This window comes from Haliotis rubra, unplaced genomic scaffold, assembly GCF_003918875.1.
Source record: "Haliotis rubra isolate DU_JTF1 unplaced genomic scaffold, ASM391887v1 Scf150, whole genome shotgun sequence".
NCBI classification, from domain to species: Eukaryota; Metazoa; Mollusca; class Gastropoda; order Lepetellida; family Haliotidae; genus Haliotis; species Haliotis rubra.
Genome location: NW_025765448.1, coordinates 1089809 through 1112001, shown reverse-complemented (window position 1 = coordinate 1112001; position 22193 = coordinate 1089809). Strand labels below are relative to the sequence as shown.

Here is a 22193-nt window from a genome sequence, read left to right as displayed (position 1 = left end):
CAATTTGTGATAACTTTCTTCAGGTAGTTAACAATGAGATGTCCGCGGGAAAACAGATCTTTCAGATTTATCTCATCATAATGTGAATCCCTTGCAGTTGAAAAGTCCACACAGTCAAGCAGTATATGCTTGATGGTGAACACTTCATCGCAAGAGACACACATGGGAGGTCCATCCCCATCCGTTTTCAGCAGATGGTCAGGAGTAAACCGACTGTGGCCAACACGACATCGTGATGTCATAAAATTACCTCATCACGTCTTGACTGACAACCCAAGTGGGTATCGAGCTACATGATAATGGTGAGTGAATAATGAATCTGGCCAAGAGAGTTCATGTGGTGTAACGCTTGTCATTGACAACGTATAAACAAATGCATTTGGTCTTTTTGACAAAGCCCACAATACTCGGGACAAATGTCACCAGCGAGTTTGTCTGAACAAATATTTGGAAGCGTATGGCACTGGTGTTCTTTCACGAGATCCGTACATGGCGGTAGAGTTGATGTCGGTAGTAGTAGTAGTAGTAGTAGTAGAAGTAGTGGCAGTAGTAGTGGTAGTACTAGTAGTGGTAGAGGTAGTAGTAGTAATTTGTGTAGTTGCTGGTGATTGGACGCCTGCAAAGAAGGAAAATCCTAGTAAAATGAACCATGTATTTGACCAGAGACATGTTATGAAGCTCTACAAGAGGCTTCGGACGACATTGCGTCACCAGAAAGCGACTGACCACATTAAGGTGTGAAAAGTTGAAGGCTGTTAATCTATTTTATCTTACCTCACACATAAATGTCGTTTTCTGATTGGCTGAGCTAATCAATGTACCCCGCTCACAAGCGAGTAACATTTTTTATGTTACCCGCTGGAAATGCCGAACTGTGGGAATTGGTTTGGTACTTCGTTTCAGTAGTGTACCTTATTTTGATCCAATACCCGTGCTTCAAACAGTTCAAAATTAACATTGAGGTGTTCGGTAAGATAAATATGTTGTTCACTGGTCCCTCGGGGCCCTCGGGGTTGATGTACCCTTTATGTTTGTTTATGTTCCGTGGAGGGAACATCAACTCAATAGATTGGGCATTGGTCACTGACCTTCACTATTTGTAACATCCAAAGGAAAGACATACATGCATTCCAATCTAAGATATATTATGTTTCGAATAGAGAATACGAAAGTATGACATGTTTATGTTTGTCTGATCCATATCCAGGTTTCGTAGACTTCATGTCACGGTATCCCATAATCATTTATCATTTTAAGCAGGTATCTGTTCTTGCCTCAATAATATAGACATCTTTCATACAGCTGAAATATTTATCGACGGCGTCAACAAACAAAATAACAGACATAAGTATAATTGCAGAATTCCTTGCAGAGCTTATGTGCAAGTGTGCTGGAGCAAACATTATTAGTTGTTGCACATTCAGCGACTAGATCTACACAGTCGGGAGTGCTCGGTGTTGTGGATGGCGACAGCGTCACCACAGAAGACACACCTGAAAAAGTATGTATACATTTGTGGCTTTTCAGGCTGACTGGGTAGTATAGTATAACAGTTTCAGTATTAAAACATCAGGACAAAATAAATCGTTTAAAGCTACTGGGAAGAGACTGACCACATTTATCTTCCGTGAACCTTATTCGCACACGAATGTTTCATATATATAGTATTATTTCGCGTATATTTCGTATATTAAGTCGCCTGAATGTGGTGGTATATGATGGAGGTTTGTAACTTTATGTATGTTAATTGTGTCGTGTGACCGGGGATGGATCGGTGGATATAACAGCAGATTATTACTTTTTGTCTTCGAGTGGCTTTAAATATACAGATGAGCAAATTGTACAGATTGACAACGTCTTTAATTGCAATAGATGCGCTGTGTAGATGATAACACCGTTATCAAGCAAGCGATGCCAACGGTGTTAGCATCTACAGGGAAACATCGCATCCATTGCAAGTAAAGAAGTTGTCAGTCCTTACAATGTGTTCCTCTTCGGATGACAACACTGACAGAATGTGTGCAAAACATGCTACCTGCGTGTACAACCTCGGGGGACGCCTAGTTTAGTTATCATTGTCAGTACATATGGGGGTTTGTTCGCAAATCTCTGTCAAAGGAAGCTCGGGACATCATCAAAATGTGCACATTTATTTTTATCAAGAACCGAACTATGATAGCCCTTTGACGCACTGAAAGAACACATCAGGCACACCAGATTTCCAGGCGAACACAGTTTAGAATTGCCTCCCCTGATCGATAAGCTGTGGACAGATGAACGTAAAACACATTCTCAACAGAATCTAACAGAAGCAAACTGGATGACTTTAACAAACATGCCTTTTAAGACGTTTTTCGCCGATTGAGCACATCGGATTTATTTAATCCAGAAAATACTTAAAGATGAAGATCACATGAATGTGTTTAGGTGTGCTTTCTGTAAACTTTTACGGACGTTTGGTGTCAAAAACAAACGTCGAGGTAATCAAAAGCTGACACTTTGTAAGTGGGTGGACATCATTTCTCGGGTATCTCGGGGATTTCAAATCAGAAAGATAACATGGGTATGAAATAGTTTGCTTGAATGAAGGGTGTAATAATGCAGATGACACATGATCTTATCAGTGGGAGCATCCAGATCCTAGTCAAAGTCGTACCACTTGAAAAATGGGAGATACTGGTGCTCCTTGTTGGATCACATCTCGTATTTCTGCCAGGTTGTGTTCTTATATTTGGATCGAAATCAGCTGATGAATGTGACTACGGACTACCATTCGACATGAACTTTTCTGCATTCCCTGACTACATGACAGAACTGACCAAACCGTCGTTGTTATGGACAATGCACCATGACATAGATCCAGGACAAAAAACTGAATCATCTGATCTCCTGATTAAGTGATCATTGCACTTACTACCCAAGTGCTTCCAATCGGAAAGCCTACTCAGCTCAGAATTTGAAACACTAACTTAATAAATTTCTTGCACACAAATGCAACAAACACGACTGCTGTCATACAGCTGAAATATTGCTCAGTGTGGCTCTAGACAACAAATATCAAACATCAGTATGCTTGTAAAAAGTTACCACAGAGATTGCAGAATTTCTTGCAGACTTTTTGTCCAAGACTCCTGGAACAAACATTGTCAGTTGTTGCACAGTCAGTGATTTCGTCTACACAATTGGGAGTGCTTGGTGTTGTGGATGGCTGAAGCGTCACCACAGAAGACACACCTGAAACACATGTAACTAGTCCGGTTAACAGGCTTCCCTCTGTATTTCCCTGATACAGAGGGGCAACTGAATGCTGTGTTGATGCGCAGTGAGAAGGCCATACCGAAAACACATTTTCCTTTTTGTTCGATTCAAAACGTGAACGACAGAGTATATTCATTCTTGAATATCTTACGAAATAGATTACTTCTACTTTAAATCGAAATACTGATGGGAAATGTAGATATTAACAAAACAAAAGTATTCAGAATATGGGCTATCGTTTTGAAAGAAGCTTGACAAGAACAAGCAGTCCCCAATCCTATGCATGCATGTTGTCAAATGTGTGAAATAATGTTGAACATAATTTTACATTCACTAACAATTAAGTTCAAAATGGTTTGGAACATGATGACAGTTACTTCCGCAATTGTGTATGACGAGACTATGACAGTTACCACAGGTCATACATACATGTAGGACGATAGTGCTCACCTGAGACATAAAGCCCTTTATTGACACAATCGGCATCTTGGCAACAAAACCTGCATCCTCCGTAGAGCAAAGCGTTGAAGTTATTACACAGGGCCTGCGGGTCGGTCAAACAGTGCTGGAAACATTCAGCAAAGTGTACATCGACATAATACATGGACTGATAGCCTGGCATTTACTCCCAGATATATGATTATTTTATTGGAAACGATTTGACAAAATAGATCCCATCCTATTGGACCCTGGAACAGTTCTTAACGGCAGATCTCATATGTAATGCAGCCATGCCAAATTACTCTACACATCTCCTGGACTCCTTTTTATTCTATCAACTGATGGACAAAGCTGGCAAATAAATTTCAAAACATGGTTCTCGATTAAACCTCGTTCAAGATATGGTAGCAGATACACATAATTCAAAATATAGTAATGGTTAAAAAAAGTATAAAATATGTCAACAGTTAAATACATGTAACAATTCAAAATTTGTTATTAGTTAAAAGTAACTAAAAGTGTGGTAAAGGTTCAAACAAATGTGAAAAATATGGTTGGAAAAAATATAATTTAAGACAATGGAATAGACTGTCAAAATGGAGCGTAATGCTTTCAGTATTTACAGAGTGTAATTTTGAACAAGGAGTGTCCCTTTTGCAGCAGTGGCAGATCATTGGAGAAATAATGTCTCATGTTGCAGGTCTTAAACCACACGAATCAGAATTCCTTATACGGATACTAAATAATAACATCTCACTGTGATCTGTTTTACCCTGGTTTTAGACACATGTCAGGGTACCAGCGTCACCACCTAACAGCACTCTGCACTCTCCAATGTTGGTGGCGTCACAGATATACTGATGCAATGGCGTCACATATTCCCACGATGTAATTTGGTTGTCTCAAAATAAGAGTCCGGAAATTCTTATGGTTTCTGGTTTTAGCGTGTTTCGATGATACAGAACCTTGGACATCTGGAGGCATTTACATCTCTTCAACCTCGAGATATTCCTTTTCTTTTAGTGTTTGACTGTAGGTAAGTGAACTGGAAATGATCTTACGGGAAATTCATTGAGATGTTTGCATTTTCCATCCACGATATTATCGAGTCCAATATCTACTTGACAAAACTAGAAAAGAAACAGAGACATATTAATGATATTTTTTCTCAAGTATTACGACGTAAGAAAAGTCAAATGTTTATAAACTATAAATAACAAGGACATAAATAAAACATATATGTTAATCCAAGGTTAATGACTATTTTTGGGACAATGTTTTATGATATTGTCACTCAATACTACAAAAAATATATCTCCAAATATTTATGATCCATTACTTTAAAGTTTAGTATAAATAGTATTTTAATGACGACCTCCAACCTAGCATCATAAACAATACCTCGTCGTTATGGCAATGGTGAACGTGACACAGGTCTTCAGGGTGATTTGGGTCATATTTGTGGCAATTGTAGCATTTTAGTCCAGCGTCTGGTGAAGTCACCACTGGCGGCAAACCTCCTGAAATATGTGTGATGGTCTCCCAGAGTGAGCGAATATGGTTCTGCGCCTCATGTTATCAATGTGCCAAATTGCCACGGCTCCCACGGCCGAAAGCTATGATTACACAATGCCAGTTAGAAAGTGGTCAAATTCAGGACTCAACCCAACAAATCCCGGATGGGACTCAACCCAACAAAAGTACTAGAATTCTAAATGGCATGTGTAATCGAGGCTTTCGGCCGTGTTAGCCGTGCCAATTTACACTTATCAGAGGGGTACACAAAGTCCGCAGCCTAGACTTCCAGTTGTCCGACTTTCATTTTGTGGAAGTCGCGATGGCTGAGCGGATTAGGCGGCTGACTTTATGTGCTGGCGATTAGGTGCCTGACTCTGAGGGTGTGGGTTCGAATCCCGGATGGGACTCAACCCAACAAAAGTACTAGAATCTGTACTTTACTAAGAAAGTGTAATCCCAAATATGACATATGTTGCAAAAATGTGTATCAAGTATCTTCAAATACTTTCAAATACATTTGATGGAAGCATTGGAGTTTATGCACTACAGTAAAAGGGAAGCAGAAACACAAATGATTATCATTAAATTACAACATCGGGTCAGTTGTTCACATCAACATTTTGAACAAATCAAAATGGAAATTTAGAAATAAATGATGTCTTGGATGCGTTATATATGGAAATGTGTTTCACATGTATTCCATAAATCCTTTGAAAGCTTTTCTGAAACCTGAAATATTGTAACCTTGTTCAAACAACTTTTGACCAAGTATCTTTGATATCTTCATCGAAAGTGCAGGATTGTCTGAAACTCTAAATTTCTGACATTTAGAGACCAAAGGCTGCATTTGCTAAATTATTGCTCGACACAAGAGCAACTTCTTGCCATACATCTTGTGGGAAAGTGTTTTGATGCCCCATATTTCTAGTTTGGGTGGATAGAGGGAAGTGGACGGGATATGTTTTTAAAGGGGCACTGATCCAGAGCAATTTCCGTGGACTGGTTGTTCCTTTGTTATTGTTTTGCTGCCGTGAGTACCCACTTGATATCCCAGAAGTATAGACTGATCAACAAAGATGAAATCTGTTTTACTCGATAATATTTCGATCTTCATTATTTTGATAACAAATGAAAACATTTTGAAGTTTAACCATCTGCCAGTGGTAACAAAATGTTAGGACTAAAATAACGAAGTCAATGTACATCTTTATATTTTGTTTTATAATCCTAATTTTATGCATTTTGAAACTTAATAAAATGCACACGATCTGCTTATACTTAGTGAATTTATAACATGACTCTAATATCTAGATATTTTATAGATTGACAACGTGAATCATATTTCACACACACGCCCTAAGTGCGACCTAGTGTATGCTGTCTGTTTCATTACATTTCACGGCAAAAGAAAATTATTCTGTTGAATGCTATAACAAATGAATAAAAACAAAATGCAAATATTAAAATTAAAACAGACTAAAGTTATAGCTACAATATCAGGCTATTACCTTGTTCGGGGAATGTATCCATCAATATCCACATAAAGGAATGAGATGTCATTCATCTGCAGCTGACAAAGAATCCTGTTCCATGTCATGTGTCATTTAACAGTCTAATATGCGAAAAAGTTATCTATCGTTTCAGGTTTTACACATTGGTGTATAATTCCATTGGTCACACAAGATAGCACACCTGGAAACTGATTGCAAAAGTAATTTAGTTAGCCAGTAATGAGCAATCAAGCAATGTATTGGTGGTTAATCCTTTGAAGGAAGGACGATGTGTTTACACAGACACTTTACGACAGGGTGTATTCAGTAGAGATTAGTACATCTCCATATATAAGCACTACCTTTTGACAAATCCGCTGTGCAGATAAAAGCAATTAATCAATCAGCATATTATTGGTTAATCCTTTGATCGATGTTTGTTTTGTAACCCAGCTGACAATTCCTCTTGCCGCACTTCAATGCGCATATTACATAAGGTGTAATACATTTGCCACATCAGACCTCAATTTATAACGATGAGTATTTACTCCAGACACGAGAAATGCCAAATGGGAACCTTTGTCGGGTAATCTGAGTGGTGTTATCACTTATTATACCTGTTATAAATTCATTAACTGACCATCAAGTGAATGAGGACAAATAACATGTGTAGGTTTACCACCAAACAAGGGTTACAGCAAGAGAGTAGTAATTGCTGTATTGCGTGCAAGTTTGATTGACTGAAAAAAAACTTATGCACCGACACTGTTTTGAGGATACGAACGGAACTTCATTGATGCATAAGAAATACATATAAGCATTTGTTGTGTGCTTAGTTATATTAAAAACTGTATATACCTATGTACCTAAGTAAAATTTCAGATTTTTATAGGGGGTTGTTACCGCAAATACATCAAATGCGTGTTTTTGATATCATAGCATAGGTAATAGACAGCATATTTTTACATGATTAAATATCATGGTAAAAGACACAGAAATTGGATCAGTCACTATACCATCCAAGCATTTGAAAATCTGAATAAGCCTACACTGGTGGGATACTTTATTACAATCAGTCAAGAACTACCGGGGATATTTTCAAATAACGGCATATGATGGGCATCCATCCTTCCTAATGCCCCACTGATTAGGTCGAAGAAATTCTGCCAAGGTGGACAGTAGCCCAGTCCCCGTGTCCGTCACGGTCGAGGGAACAGGGGCTGACCAGTTTGCAGCTTGGTTTCGTAAATAGACTGTTGGCTGGAAACATTAATCGCTCTGGATCAGTGCCCCTTTAAATTAAAAGGTTACTCGATTATATCAGATCTTAACTGAAAACATCGTGGACTAATTGGCTTGATTTGACTCTGATTTTACATACATGTTATCAATGAAGAATGTTAAACAAATGCACATTGTGTTTTTCAATAAACTGCAGGTAACAATTCTTATAATTTTTTACATGTTGTCGTCAACCTTTGCAAATAATTATTGAACTCTATCCAGGGTCACCATATTTAGTCAGAAATACCCCATAGATCAAGAAATAAAGTCTTTTCATCAGATTTGTTATGTGGGATATTGCCTTGCAATGTTAATGTTAGAATCAGTTTTCTTTGGAAAGAATTGAACTTGGTTCTTTTCTAAGATTGCAATATTTCAAGCGCATTCTAGTGTTTCTTGATTCCACATCGTATCATTTCCTTGTGTCTTTAATGCTCTCTGTGAAACTAAGACATGCTCTGCATTGATAGCATCAATGATCACAGAGTAAAGACCCGGATTTGTAGGTGAAGGTAGTGAAATTCTTCCAGGGACCGTTTCAGCACATTCCAACAGTAGCAAACTTGATGATTTGACAATGATGGCCTTTAAGATCTTATTCGCCATTTACACAAATCAAATGAATTTATTTAGAAATTAAAGAAAATTCTTAAAGATGAACATGATAATAATGTGTCTAGATACAGTATCTGAAAACTCTAACTGAAGTCTGGTTACAAATACAAACGCCGGGGTCACCAAAACCTGATACTTAATGAGCAGAGGATATGATTTGTAGCAAAGAAAATATGATTGCCTGTTCCCTATCGTTGACTATTTCTCATCGTATCCTAGTTCATGGGCTCGATAGCCAATGTCTCAGTCGAGTATCATGTCCAGTCTGGATGCGATCATATACAATCTGATTTCACAGCTGAAATATTGCTCAGTGTGGATTTAACCAACAAATACCGAACATCAGTATGAATGTGAAAGATTACCACAAAGATTGCAGAATCTCTTGCAGTGTGTTGCTGCATTTGTACTGGAACAAACATTGACAGTCGTCGCACAGTTTGGAATTAGATCTACACAATCGGGAGTGCCTGGTATTGTGGGTGGCAAGGTCAACACAGGAGGCACACCTGAAAAAGTGTTTATACACCTGTACTTTTTCAGACTGACTAGACTTCTTACTGTATTCCCCAGAACATAAGGGCAAATGAATGTTGTTCTAATGCGCAGCAAGAAGGTCATACCGAACACGGATTTTTCTTTTCAAACGTCTAAGGTTCCATTTAAAACGTCAACAACAGAATATATTCATTTTCACATACAGTCCGTTTGAGTCAGAAACGGGCCGATGAATTGCAAATTTTATCATTGTACAAAATTGCCACATAAATATAAATAGTACACATGTTTATCATTTACTAATACCCAACAGCTTTCTGATATTTGAAAATTTTCCGGACTCCACCAAAAACGTTGTTTAAGAAACTATCATCATTGAAAACGCAAAAGTTGTTATCTGTCGCGGCGGGGTGAATCCGCAGAAACGGAACAGCCAGTCATGGCGGGGGACATCTCAAAATCTATTCTGGGAGACCTGTCGGTTCCTCGTCTGTCGTAGTGTCATAGTCACGACTTAAAGGGATGACAAGTGGTGCCACAGTTGCCTGTTGTAAGCCATCCCGAGACCAGTAACCTTGTTCAATGACGTTAGCTACCTTGTTGACACAGTTTTACCAACTTTCAGTCGTGATTTTGTTAAGGGATTCCTTAACCAAAACCTATACGTCACGTAATCTAAAAGTTTGATCTGGCAACATCTCCTTTGACAATACCCCATATCATTTCAATGGGGTTAAGGTCACAGTGATAGGGTGGAAGTCGCAGAATATCGTGACCCTTACTTTTTATGTAACTGTCAACTTTGTAGAAAGGTTCACCTTTACTGTCGGGGTCCTGCACGCTGTGGTATGGGGCATTGTCCATTACGATAAAAGACTTCTCTGGTAGAGCTGGTACCAACTTGTTTTTAACCCAATCGAGGATAAACCGCACCATTCATCTCGGAATGGTAGTCTCTGTTATCTGTGGACTTTGCCCTGAATACCAAGTCGCAGCCTGGGAGAAAGCCTTTGCTGGAGCAACCAGCATGGAGAAAGATTAGTCTCTCTCCTTTCCCTACAGGCAGCTTTCTACTTGACCCCTAATCACCCCCATCGGGTACCCACTGACTGCTCGCAGTGTGCGAGGCATTGACCCAGGTCTCGTCCAAGTACACTGGCTCGAACCCTTCCTCGCGCTTCTTCTTTATAACCCTGAGAAAATTATTTCTCAAGCGAACGATATCAGGGCGTTCACAGAGTACTGACCTATTCTCCCCCGAAATTTTCTTATAACGATACCCGAAAGAGTGTAAGAGTCGCCAGAGGGTGTACCTTGATACTCCGAGGTTGTGTTCTTGCTTCAAATACTTTTTTAAAATTTTCAGCGACATGTATTTGTTTTCAGAATAGAGCTTGTTGATAGACTGCCTTACATGTTTTTTTTTAAAGTTGTCCAAATGTTTTAATTTGTGTGATTTTGACACGACCCCTACCTGCTTCGCATCACCCTCACAATGTTTGTGTTCCAGAACATTTGTCAGTACCCTTGCTGATACTCCTAAAGCTTTTGCTGCCCGCTTATGGAATTTATTAATGGCATAAAATGGTTTGCCCCTTTCGGCTTCAGCACGGAAAAAATCGTACACTTTAATCATCAACTGTTTCACGTCAGTATTCAACTTCGTTTTTCATCAGGCATGTGTATCCCGTGCACGACAAGATAGTGGCTGTTCCATTTCTGTGGTTTCACCCCGCCGCGACAGATAACAACCTTTGCGTTTTCAATGATGATAGTTTCTTAAACAACTTTTTTGGTGGAGTCCGGAAAATTTTCAAATATAAGAAAGCTGTTGGGTATTAGTAAATGATAAACATGTGTACTATTTATATTTATGTGGCAATTTTGTACAATGATAAAATTTGCAATTCATCGGCCCGTTTCTGACTCAAACGGACTGTAGCTGCCAAAGTAGATTCCTTCGACGTAAAATCCAAAATAAAGATGAACATATGCAATATAACGGCCGGGAAGAAGAAAACCAAATTATTCGAAATACAGGATATCAATTTGAAAGAAGCCTAACTCCCGACTAGAAGAAGCAGCCCCTGAACCTATGCATACATCTTGTTAAATGGGTGAAATAATATTGCACATTATATCACATTCACCCACATTTAAATTCAAAAGTGTTTGGTACATGATGACAGTTACTTCTGCAATTTTGTATGACAAGACTATGACAGTTACCACAGGTCATACATGCATGTAGGACGATAGTGCTCACCTGAGACATTCAGCGCTTTATTGACACAATCGGCATCTTGGCAACAAAACCTGCATCCTCCGTAGAGCAAAGCGTTGAAGTTATTACACAGGGCCTGCGGGTCGGTCAAACAGTGCTGGAAACATTCAGCAAAGTGTACATCGACATAATAACATGGACTGATAGCCTGGCATTTACTCCCAGATATATGATTATTTTATTGGAAACGATTTGACAAAATGGATCCCATCCTATTGGACCCTGGAACAGTTTTTAACGGCAGATCTCATATGTAATCCAGCCATGCCAAATTACTCTACACATGACCTAGACTCCTTTTTATTCTATCAACTGATGGACAAAGTTGGCAATAAATTTCAAAACATATGGTTCTCGATAATACCTCGTTCAAGATATGGTAACAGACACAAATAATTTAAAATATAGTAATTGTTAAAAAAAAGTATAAAATATGTCAACGGTTAAATACATGTAACAATTCAAAATTTGTTATTAGTTAAAAGTAACTAAAGGTGTGGTAAACGTTCAAACAAATGTGAAAAATATGGTTCGAAAAAATATAATTTAAGACAATGGAATAGACTGTCTAAATGGAGCGTAATGCTTTCAGTATTTACAGGGTGTAATTTTGAAGAAGGAGTGTTCCTTTTGCAGCAGTGACAGATCATTTGAGAAATAGTGTCTCATGTTACAGGTCTTAAACCACACGAATCAGAATTCCTTATACGGATACTAAAAGATAACATCTCTCAGTGATCTGTTGTACCCTGGTTTTAGACACATGTCAACGCTCATGGCAGGGAACCTGCGTCACCATCTAACAGCACTCTCCAACGCCAACACCTTTACCTTCGTTCTAAGTATTAATTTGGTTTGCCAACACACTCGTACTTCTCCAATGTTGGTGGCGTGACAGAAATACTGATACATGGTGTCACATATTCCCACGATATAATTTGGTTGTCTCCAAATAAGAGTTCGGAAATTCTTATGGTTTCTGTTTTTAACGTGTTTCGATCATACAGAACCTTGGACATCTGGAGGCATTTAAATCTGTTCAACGTCGGTAAAGTAGTGTTTGACTGTAGGTAAGTGAACTGGAAATGATCTTACGGGAAATTCATTGAGATGTTTGCATTTCCCATCCACGATATTATCGAGTCCAATATCTACTTGACAGAACTAGAAAAGAAAAAGAGATATATTAATGACAACTTTTCTCAAGAATTACGACGTAAGAAAAGTCAAATGTTTATCAAATTTAAATAAAAGAGAACATAAATAAAGCATAATGTAAATCCAAGGTTAGTGACTATTTTGGGGACAATGTTTTATGATATTGTCACTCAATACTACAAACAATACATCTCCAAATATTCATGATCCATTACTCTTAGGTTTAATATAAATAGTATTTCAATGACGACCTCCAGGTTAGCATCATCAATAATACCTCGTCGTTATGGCAATGGTGAACGTGACACTGGTCTTCAGGGTGATTTGGGTCATATTTGTGGCAATTGTAGCATTTTAGTCCAGCGTCTGGTGAAGTCACCACTGGCGGCAAACCTCCTGAAACATGTGTGATGGTCTCCCAGAGTGAGCGAATATGGTTCTGCGCCTCATGTTATCAATGTGCCAAATTGCCACGGCTCCCACGGCCGAAAGCTATGATTACACAATGCCAGTTAGAAAGTGGTCAAATCCCGGTATGGGTTCGAATCCCGGATGGGACTCAACCCAACAAAAGTACTAGAATTCTAAATGGCATGTGTTATCATAGCTATCGGTCGTGTTAGCCGTGCCAATTTACACTTATCAGAGGGGTACACAAAATCCGCAGCCTAGACTTCCAATTGTCCGACTTTCATTTTTGTAGAAGTCGCGGTGGCTGAGCGGATTAGGCGGCTGACTTTGTGTGCTGGTGATTAGGGGCCTGACTCTGAGGGTGTGGGTTCGAATCCTGGATGGGACTCAACCCAAGAAAAGTACTAGAATCTGTATTTTACTAAGAAGTGTAATCCAAAACATTACATATGTTGCAAAAAAAGTGTATCAAGCATCTTCGACGACGCACCAACGGAAGCCTAAACTACTGTTTGTATCATTGCATTCCTATAAAAAGCAAGCATGGTCTGAGGGTATATCTTATGCAAAAATGAAAATATTCTGAATTCTTCTGTGTTTTCCTTCTGGGGCACTTTCAAATACATTTGATTGAAGTTTATGCGCTACAGTTAAAGGGAAGCAGAAACACAAAAAGTTATCGTTCAATTATAACATCGGGTCAGTTGTTCACATCGAAAAACATTTTGAACGAGTCAAAATGGAGATTTAGAAATAAATGATGTCTTGGATGCGTTATATATGGAAATGTGTTTCACATGTATTCCATAAATCCTTTTGAAAGCTTTTCTGAAACCTTAAGCATTGTAATCTTGTTCAAACAACTTTTGACCAAGTTTTTTTTATATCTTCGTCGAAAGTGCAGGATTGTCTGAAACTCACAATTCTCACATTTAGAGACCAAAGGCTGCATTTGCTAGAATATTGCTCGACACAAAAGAAACCTTCTTGCCATACAGTCTTTTGGGAAAGTGTTTTGATGCTCTAAATCTTTTTTCTGCACACATCTAAATATGAGCTTCACTGGGCGGTCTCACTGGTCCCCCATATTTCAAATTTGGGTGGATAGAGGGAAGTGGAAGGGATATGGTCTTTAAAAGGTTACTGGATTATATCAGATCTTAACTTAAAACATCGTGGACTAATTGGCTTGTTTTGACCCTGGTTTTACATAGATGTTATCAATCAGGAAGTTTGCACATTATGTTTTCTCAATAAACTGCGGGTAACAATTCTTTTAATTTTGACATGTTGTCGTAAACCTTTGCAAATGGATATCGAACTCTATCCAGGGTCATCATATATAGTCAGAAATACCCCATACATCAAGAAATGAAGTCTTTTCATCACATTTGTTATGTGGCAATGATAACGTTGAAATCAGTTTTCATTGGAAAGAATTGAACTCGGTTCTTTGCTAAGACTGCAAACTTTCAAGCCCATTCTAGAGTTTCTTTGATTCCTCTTTTCTCAAATACTCTCCCTTAAAATAAGACATGTTCTACATTGATAGCATCATTGATCATAGAGAAAAACCCGGATTTGTAAGTGTAATAGTAATAGCAGCAAAAGAAACGTCAGTTTGGATTTTTCCTTCGCAGAAACGGATAACTGTAAACTCATTTAATGTTTTGATTGTATATTTTTGACAACATCTCCAACTTTACCTGAGCAAAGACATTCCTTCCCAAACTCAGAACGGAACCCAGGAAATGGTCTCAAAAACGCAACCTGATCTCGGAGATGACACCGTGTTCTCCATGTTTTTCATGCAACTCATGCTGCACGTGCTGTTTACAAGGACCAGCCCTATAAAATGCACCCCCAAACCTGGTTGAAACATTCACATTACAACGTCAGCAGGATGGCACGACTCACGACAGCTAAGAGGAACCAGGCGCTAGGAAGACTTGAAGCTGGTCACACTGCACAAGTCGTTGCCAATCACTTCCAGGTCATCGTTCGGACCATCTACAGGCTGCAGCAACGTTTCCGGGCCACCAACACCACAAATGATCGCCCCCGTACTGGCAGAGCAAGGGTGACCACAAGACGACAAGACCGCCATGTTGTGCGACAACATGTACAGAATCCCTTCATGGAGTCATGTGAAACAGCACGGCAGACAGTTGGAACACACGGAAGACCAATCAGTACTGATACAGTACACCGACGTCTTAAAAGCGGGAACCTCCATTGCCGTAGACCTTACCGTGGACCTATCCTCACCCCTCGTCATCGACGTGAACGTCAACAGTTTGCCCCACAACACCAAAACTGGCGCTACAGGCAATGGAGAACTGTTCTGTTCACAGATGAGGCTCGGTACTGCGTATCAACTGCAGATGGCAGAACAAGAATATGGCGACGACGTGGCCAGCGTTACACTGACCAATGTGTTATGGACAGAGACTCATGGGGAGGTGCAAGCACCATGGTATGGGGTGGAATAGGCCTGAACCAGAGAGTGGGTCCTGTGGTGTTCCAGAACCTTGGTCCAGGGAGAGGAGGCGGCATCACGGCAGTGCGCTACATCGACCAAGCTCTCAGACTCCACGTTATACCACATTTCGCACGTCACCGAAACAACATTTTCCATCGTGATAACGCCCGGGCCCATACTGCCAGAGCTACACGGGACTTCATACAGCAGAACGGTGTCAACATTATGCAGTGGCCAGCCCTTAGTCCTGATTTAAACCCAATTGAACATCTTTGGGATAAAATTTAGAGGAGACTGAATAATGTCATACCAAGGCCGCACACAGCCGATTTATTGCGCCAGGCCTCGTGGTGGTCACACTAGATACTGAAGTCAAGAGTCTGAATGGACTGCAAACGATCACGTAATGTCTTGGAAATGTGTCACTTAGCATGATTCAGGATATTGTACACAAAAACTGTTTTTTGATCCGCTTATTATGTCCATGTCTGTAATGATTTGATTACAGTGCCTATCTAATTTTGAAATCGTACTGACGTTTCTTTTGCTGCTGAGTATAGTAATAGTTCGCTTATATGGCGCTCATATCCAACCAATAAAAACACATAATAAAAAACAAAACAACTTTAACACAGGCACATACCTTATCATAAATCGATTGTATACTACAGAACATTTTGGGTGAGATACCATTATGATTCAAAACCATCCACAGCTTGGATCTATTAATAGAATCAAAAGACTTTGAGAAATCCACAAATAATGAAAACTAATGTGTAGATCTTCCCTCTCTTTTTGGACGAATAACGCTGTATACTTGATTATAGAATAAAAATATTGTCTCTTGTGGAGTAGCAACGGCGAAAACCGGCCTGTGACTCTACAATTCTTTCATATGCATATGTAAATGGTAATTGTAATTCAATTTTGGTTTCAGATCAGCGAGAGAAGTTACAATGTTTACTTATTGTCTAGAATATATGTAATCTTTAGTTAATATGCAAATGAAATTCAGTACATCAAAAAAAGACAAACAAAACAATTCTCATCGTATGCTAGATCTTTGGCTCGACAGCCAGTGTGTCAGTCACTTAGCATGTCCAGTACAGGCGCGATTATATACAATCTGATTTCACAGCTGAAATATTGCTCAGTGTGGCGTTAACCAACAAATACCGAACATCAGTATGAATGTGAAAGATTACCACAGAGATTGCAGAATCTCTTGCAGAGTGTTGCTGCATTTGTAGTGGAACAAACATTGACAGTCGTCGCACAGTTTGGAATTAGATCTACACAATCGGGCGTACCTGGTATTGTGGGTGGCAAGGTCAACACAGGAGGCACACCTGAAAAAGTGTTTATACACGTGTAGCTTTTCAGACTCACTAGACTTATATATTAATGGATTTCCCCAAATTTTGGGGCAACTGAATGTTGTTCTAATGCGCAATGAGAAGGTCATACCGAATACGGATGTTTTCTTTTGAACTGTATTATGCCGATGTAACTTCAGATAACGACAGAATATATTCATTCGCGGGTTTATGGCGAAATAGAGGCTTCAATGTGAAATGCAAAATATAGACGGAAAATATTCTTACAACTGCCAGGCAAAAGAAAACAAACACTAGGGAAAATCATAAATCATCTTAAATGGTGAAATAATATTAAACATCGTTTCACGTTCACTCACAATTAAATTCAAAATGTGTTCGAACAACCTGACATCATAAATGTACTATATATAGTGGTTACCTGAGATGTTGAGCGCTAGATTGACACAATTGGCATCTCCACAACAAACCCTGCATTTTCCGAGGGCGACCAAACTGTTGTAGTCAATGCACAGGGGTTCCGTGTCGAGGAGGCATTGCTGGGAACATTCAGCACGATGTACATAAGCATAATACCCGGTTTTAAACAGGAGACCTTAGGCTATCTAGTCTTGCCATATCATTATACACTTGACCTGGACTCCTTTGTATTCTGTTCTTGGAGAAAGACAAGATGAATGATAGACAAAGTTGGCAAATACATTCCAAAACAGGGTTCTGAATAAAAGTAATAATTATTTATGATATTTTAATGGTTAAGAAATAATTAAAAGACGGTTAAATACAAGTAGCAGTTCCAAATACGGCAACGGTTATAAAGTAATTCAAAATATGGGAAGAACTGCCTAAATCGTACTTTCAGTGTATACAGGACATAAGTTTACTCCACTATTGTCTGTTTGCTTTTCAGCACACAGTACATCATTGAATAGACCTTTATCACGTGTCGGGTCTTTAACCTAACGAATCAGAGTGAGTGAGAGTGTGAGTTTAGTTTTACGCCGCACTCAGCAATGTTCCAGCTATATGGCAGCGGTCTGTAAATAGTTATCAGACAACCCAGTGATCAACAGCATGAGCATCGATCTACGCAACTGGGATACGATGACATGTGTCAACCAATTCAGCAAGCCTGACCACCCGATCCCGTTAGTAGCCTCTTACAGCAAGTATGGGTTGCTGAAGATCAATTCTAACCCGGATCTTCCCCATTCGCACGAATGAGAAGTCCTGATAAGAATAATGAATTATGAACACCTCTTTCTCAGTGATTTGATGATTTGTCAAGTTTTATGGCAAGGAATCGACCCAGGCCCTATGGCGTCTCCAGCTAACCCTTCAACCACTGCAATGCCATTGTCCCGACCTATTTTATGTGTAATTCGTTTGAAGTATGAATTTGTTTTTGCTGTCAACGCTCTCGCGCGTTTTACAATATTCCAGTAATATCCAGGTGGGGGACACCAGAAATGTGCTTCCCTAATTGTACCCATATGGGGAATCGAACCCGGGTCTTTAGCAAACGTTTTAACCACTAGGCTACACCACCGCTACTTTCTCTAAATGAAGCTTGTGCCACAGAAATACTAATATAATAGAGTCATATGTTCATATATGCTTGTGATTCCCATGCATGCTTGTGACTGACTGACTGAGTTTTGGTTTTACGCCGCGTTTAGCAATATTCCAGCAACATCACGGCGGGGGACACCAGAAATGGGCTTCACACATTGTACCCATGTGCGCATTCGAACCAGGGTCTTCGGCGTGGCGAGCCAACGCTTTAACCACTAGGCTACCCCACAGCCCCTGTATGCTTGTGAATGTGAAGAATGTATTCAATAAGAGACAGTCAATGCAGCCCCAATGTGAAGTATATGGCCGTCTCCTGGATGCCAATAGGTAGACATGTTTATAAACCACTATCTACCAAATATCAGATTACAACGGTGACAACCTTACATTGACCGACTTGTGACCTATCTTTCTAGCTTATCTAAAACAACTTGTTCACACAAAAACGTCATAACGTTGATGACACACATACGTTATACGGATCATGGCCCATATTCTCGAAACGTTCGTAGCCCCTAAGAATTCTTATCTTTGATCGTAGCCAATGTCTTAACAATGGCTTAAGAAGTCAGCAGGGCTACGAACGTTTCGAAATAGCTATCCAGACAGTTCATTAAGGGTTGTTACAGGTTTTGACCACATTAAAAAAACAATAACACCTTTATGTCAAACTTTGGCTGTCTTTAACTTGAACATGTCATATAGCGTTGACGGCACACAGATGTTATTCTTAGGACTAAGTCTTTTAAAAACTGTTACCTCGACCACATCAAATACAACATACAGCTAAACACTTTTGTGTCGAGCACTTTTAAGTGTCAACTTCATATCTCGAAATATGAGTTTGATCCATTCTTAAGCTTTCTTACTTCATCAATTTCCGGTCGCATCGAACCGTGGACAACTGGAGGCATTTACATCTCTTCAACTTCGAGATTGTAGTGTTTGAGTGAAGGTTAGTGAACTGGTAATGATCTTACGAAAATTTCATTGCGATGTTTGCATTTCCCTTCCACGGTATGATCGGGTTCCATATCTACTTCACAAAACTAGAAAAGAAAAAGAGACGTATTAATGATAACGTTTCTAAATATTACGATGTAAGACAAGTCAAATGTTTATAAAATTTCAAGTCTATTGTATTGTTAAGTTCCGAATGAAACATCCCTAAAAAATTTGGTTTAATGGAAATACCAGAGAACATAAATTAAACATTCCTGTTAACCCGAGGCTAATGAATATTTTTGGGATACTGTTTTATGACATTATGCGCTCAGTCAAAAATAAATCTCAAATAGTCATGATCCATTACTTTTAGGTTTAGAATAAATAGTATTTCAATAACGACCTCCAACCTAGCATCAGATACAATACCTCGTCGTCATGGCAATGATGAATATGGCACCTGTCTTCAGGGTGATTTGGGTCATATTTGTGGCAATGGTAGCATTCTAGTCCAGCGTCGGGTGGATTCACCACTTGTTGAAAATCTCCTGAAACACGTGTAATGGTCTCCCAGGGTGAGAGAATACGTTTTTTGAGCCGCATTTAGCAACGTTCCAGCAATAAAAGGTTTTAAACAGTCTACTCATATTGGGAAGTAAACACTGGCCTCCGATGCGACGACCAAACGCTTCGTCCACCTTCCACCCTACCGCTAAAATGATTTGGCTCATTAGTCCTGTACAATCTTGAAACAGTAACAGTAATGTACAGTCTCATTCAAATCATTGGAATAATATTGCATTTTATGAAATTTTAAGCATTTAAGTTATTTATTTGGTGGTGTGTGGTGTGTGTGCGAAAAGCTCAGGTTACAAATCGTTGAGTGCGGAGAGTCATTGGGTGGGTGACCGTGTCTGGCAGCCTGACTCCTGAGAGTTTCCAGGACTTCAGTCCTGGCCCACAACGAAGCACATGTGATACATGTGGTGTCACCTAAGGCAAGTAGGTTTGTTCAAAATTGCCTCTGTTCACCCAGCAGAAAACTGGGTACCCGGTGGAACAAGTCATGTGACTATAAACCTTCTAGCGCCTAAGGGACAGCTTAGATTATCCAGAGTAATAATGTCTTAGCGCTTTGAGCATGCCCAAGTGTGTGGATACAGGCGTTTTATAAATGACCCTTATTATGTTTTACAGATAAAGATGAAAAATGCAGCAGAGAGGGTCCGGATGATCCTGGCACAGTCAGGCTTTTAAGGCTCATCATCAGCTCAGGGCCCTTGCCCCCTCTACACGCAGCCCAGACAGCGAATGGGACTTCTCCTAGGAAACGCTGCCTAGTCGAACCCACCAAGAACTTTCCGGAGAATATGTGGACTCCCCAACTGCAGCCTTCTGCATTACCCAGAGTGTCAGAAAGGCGGTGCTCCCGGTGGAGAACCCGGGGATTCTCCTGATCTGCGCCAAGAGAACAGGAGGTACCAAACCATGGGCACCGAGATCAAATGACAGTGTACAGGATGCAAGCGAGACATTTCAAAGGCGAGGTCCGCATATTTAGCATGCTTTTCCTGAATCTTTCCAATCACGTTGCTGTCAATAGGGACAGAAATTTCAATGATATCAAAAAGGACAAGATCAGGTTTGTTGTCTGGAATTCTTATTAGGCTGTATATGGGCCTATTCGAAAGAAGTCTGAAAGCAGCAGTTTCTATGACCAAGCACACTGATTATGTTTCTCCGTTTGTCAGCACCATTGCTGTGATTTAAGTTCCCTCAAAGTGGTAAGCGGCCAAAGCCTTCATCGCTTCGGAATTTTCTCCCACGTTACGCTCTCAATATAAGGTTCCTACGGCATTAACTTGAAGTAGTCAATCACAAAATGGTACCCATCTTGTGGAGGACTCGTGATCAGTTATTTTAGTCATCAGTGTATAAACATTACACATAATATGTTTCCCTCCTGACAATTAATGGATCTGTGGGAGAATGAAACATTTTACATAATCTTTTACATTATCAATAGTAACATATTGCACAGAGGCTGACGTCAATCACTGGACCCTATTCATACAGCTGGATGTTGCTGAGTGCGACGTAAGAAATCAACAAATGGACACATAGTAACGAAACTGACCCAGCCATATAATCAAAGTGAGCTACACAACGAACAAACTAATGTGTAATAGACATTTAATATCCTGTACAAATACTGTATAGCTCTCTTCTGTATGGTGTGGATTTTAGGAGTGTATAATTTAAAAGCGAAAACCTTAAACATCTATAGAAAAGAATGAATAATTAAATGCCTACCAATTGCCACTTGAAAACACAGTATTAGAAAAGCTGTCTTCATGGCGTGGGTTGTTTGGAGATAATAGCCACATCTTATCAGTAGATAAGAATGAGTGTTTAGGCCTGAATTATTGTTTCAGATTATTTCACCGGAAAATGAACCCATGAACTCGAGCGTGGGTGAGAGGGTTGTTTTACGTGACAACAGATGCAATGGCACAGATGAAGCGCTTGTAAAATGTCCAGGGTGTCGTTTCGAGATGTATTCACTGATGGTATGCCGAGATGGGACATCGCTTTCTTGCCTTGAATTACGGCCTTGAGAAAGTGGAAAATACTATAACACAAGGCGAGAAAGAGATAACACGAGACGAGAAAGCGATAACACAAGACGAGAAAGCGATAGCTCGAGGCAAGAAAGCGATAACAGGAGACGAGAAAGCGATATGACGAGGCAAGAAAGCTGTAACACAAGACGGGAAAGCGATAGCAAGAGCCAAGAAAGCAAAGACACGAGACAAAAGTTATCTGTGAAACGGATATTGAAATCTTACGACTTAAGAATGGCAATTATTATGATTATAATGAATGTATATTATGCA

The 22193-nt window shown here is 39.6% G+C and overlaps 1 protein-coding gene across 1 annotated transcript in view; it reads right to left on the bottom strand.

Moving 5' to 3' along the window:
• The window catches only part of LOC124270235 (mucin-2-like), a 42526-nt gene extending 20871 nt beyond the window's left edge, over positions 1 to 21655 (bottom strand). Inside the window, exons 1-14 of the mRNA XM_046705273.1 lie at positions 21610 to 21655; positions 19726 to 19844; positions 19332 to 19400; positions 17198 to 17315; positions 16750 to 16788; positions 12824 to 12942; positions 12484 to 12552; positions 11371 to 11485; positions 8972 to 9115; positions 5101 to 5219; positions 4761 to 4829; positions 3709 to 3823; positions 3088 to 3234; positions 1371 to 1493 (exon numbers count right to left, since the gene is read on the bottom strand). Coding sequence (XP_046561229.1) covers positions 1371 to 1493; positions 3088 to 3234; positions 3709 to 3823; positions 4761 to 4829; positions 5101 to 5219; positions 8972 to 9115; positions 11371 to 11485; positions 12484 to 12552; positions 12824 to 12942; positions 16750 to 16788; positions 17198 to 17315; positions 19332 to 19400; positions 19726 to 19844; positions 21610 to 21652 — 1408 coding nt within the window. The 5' untranslated portion in view covers positions 21653 to 21655. The remainder of the gene's footprint in view (positions 1 to 1370; positions 1494 to 3087; positions 3235 to 3708; positions 3824 to 4760; positions 4830 to 5100; positions 5220 to 8971; positions 9116 to 11370; positions 11486 to 12483; positions 12553 to 12823; positions 12943 to 16749; positions 16789 to 17197; positions 17316 to 19331; positions 19401 to 19725; positions 19845 to 21609) is intronic.
• Positions 21656 to 22193: the final 538 nt, after the last annotated feature.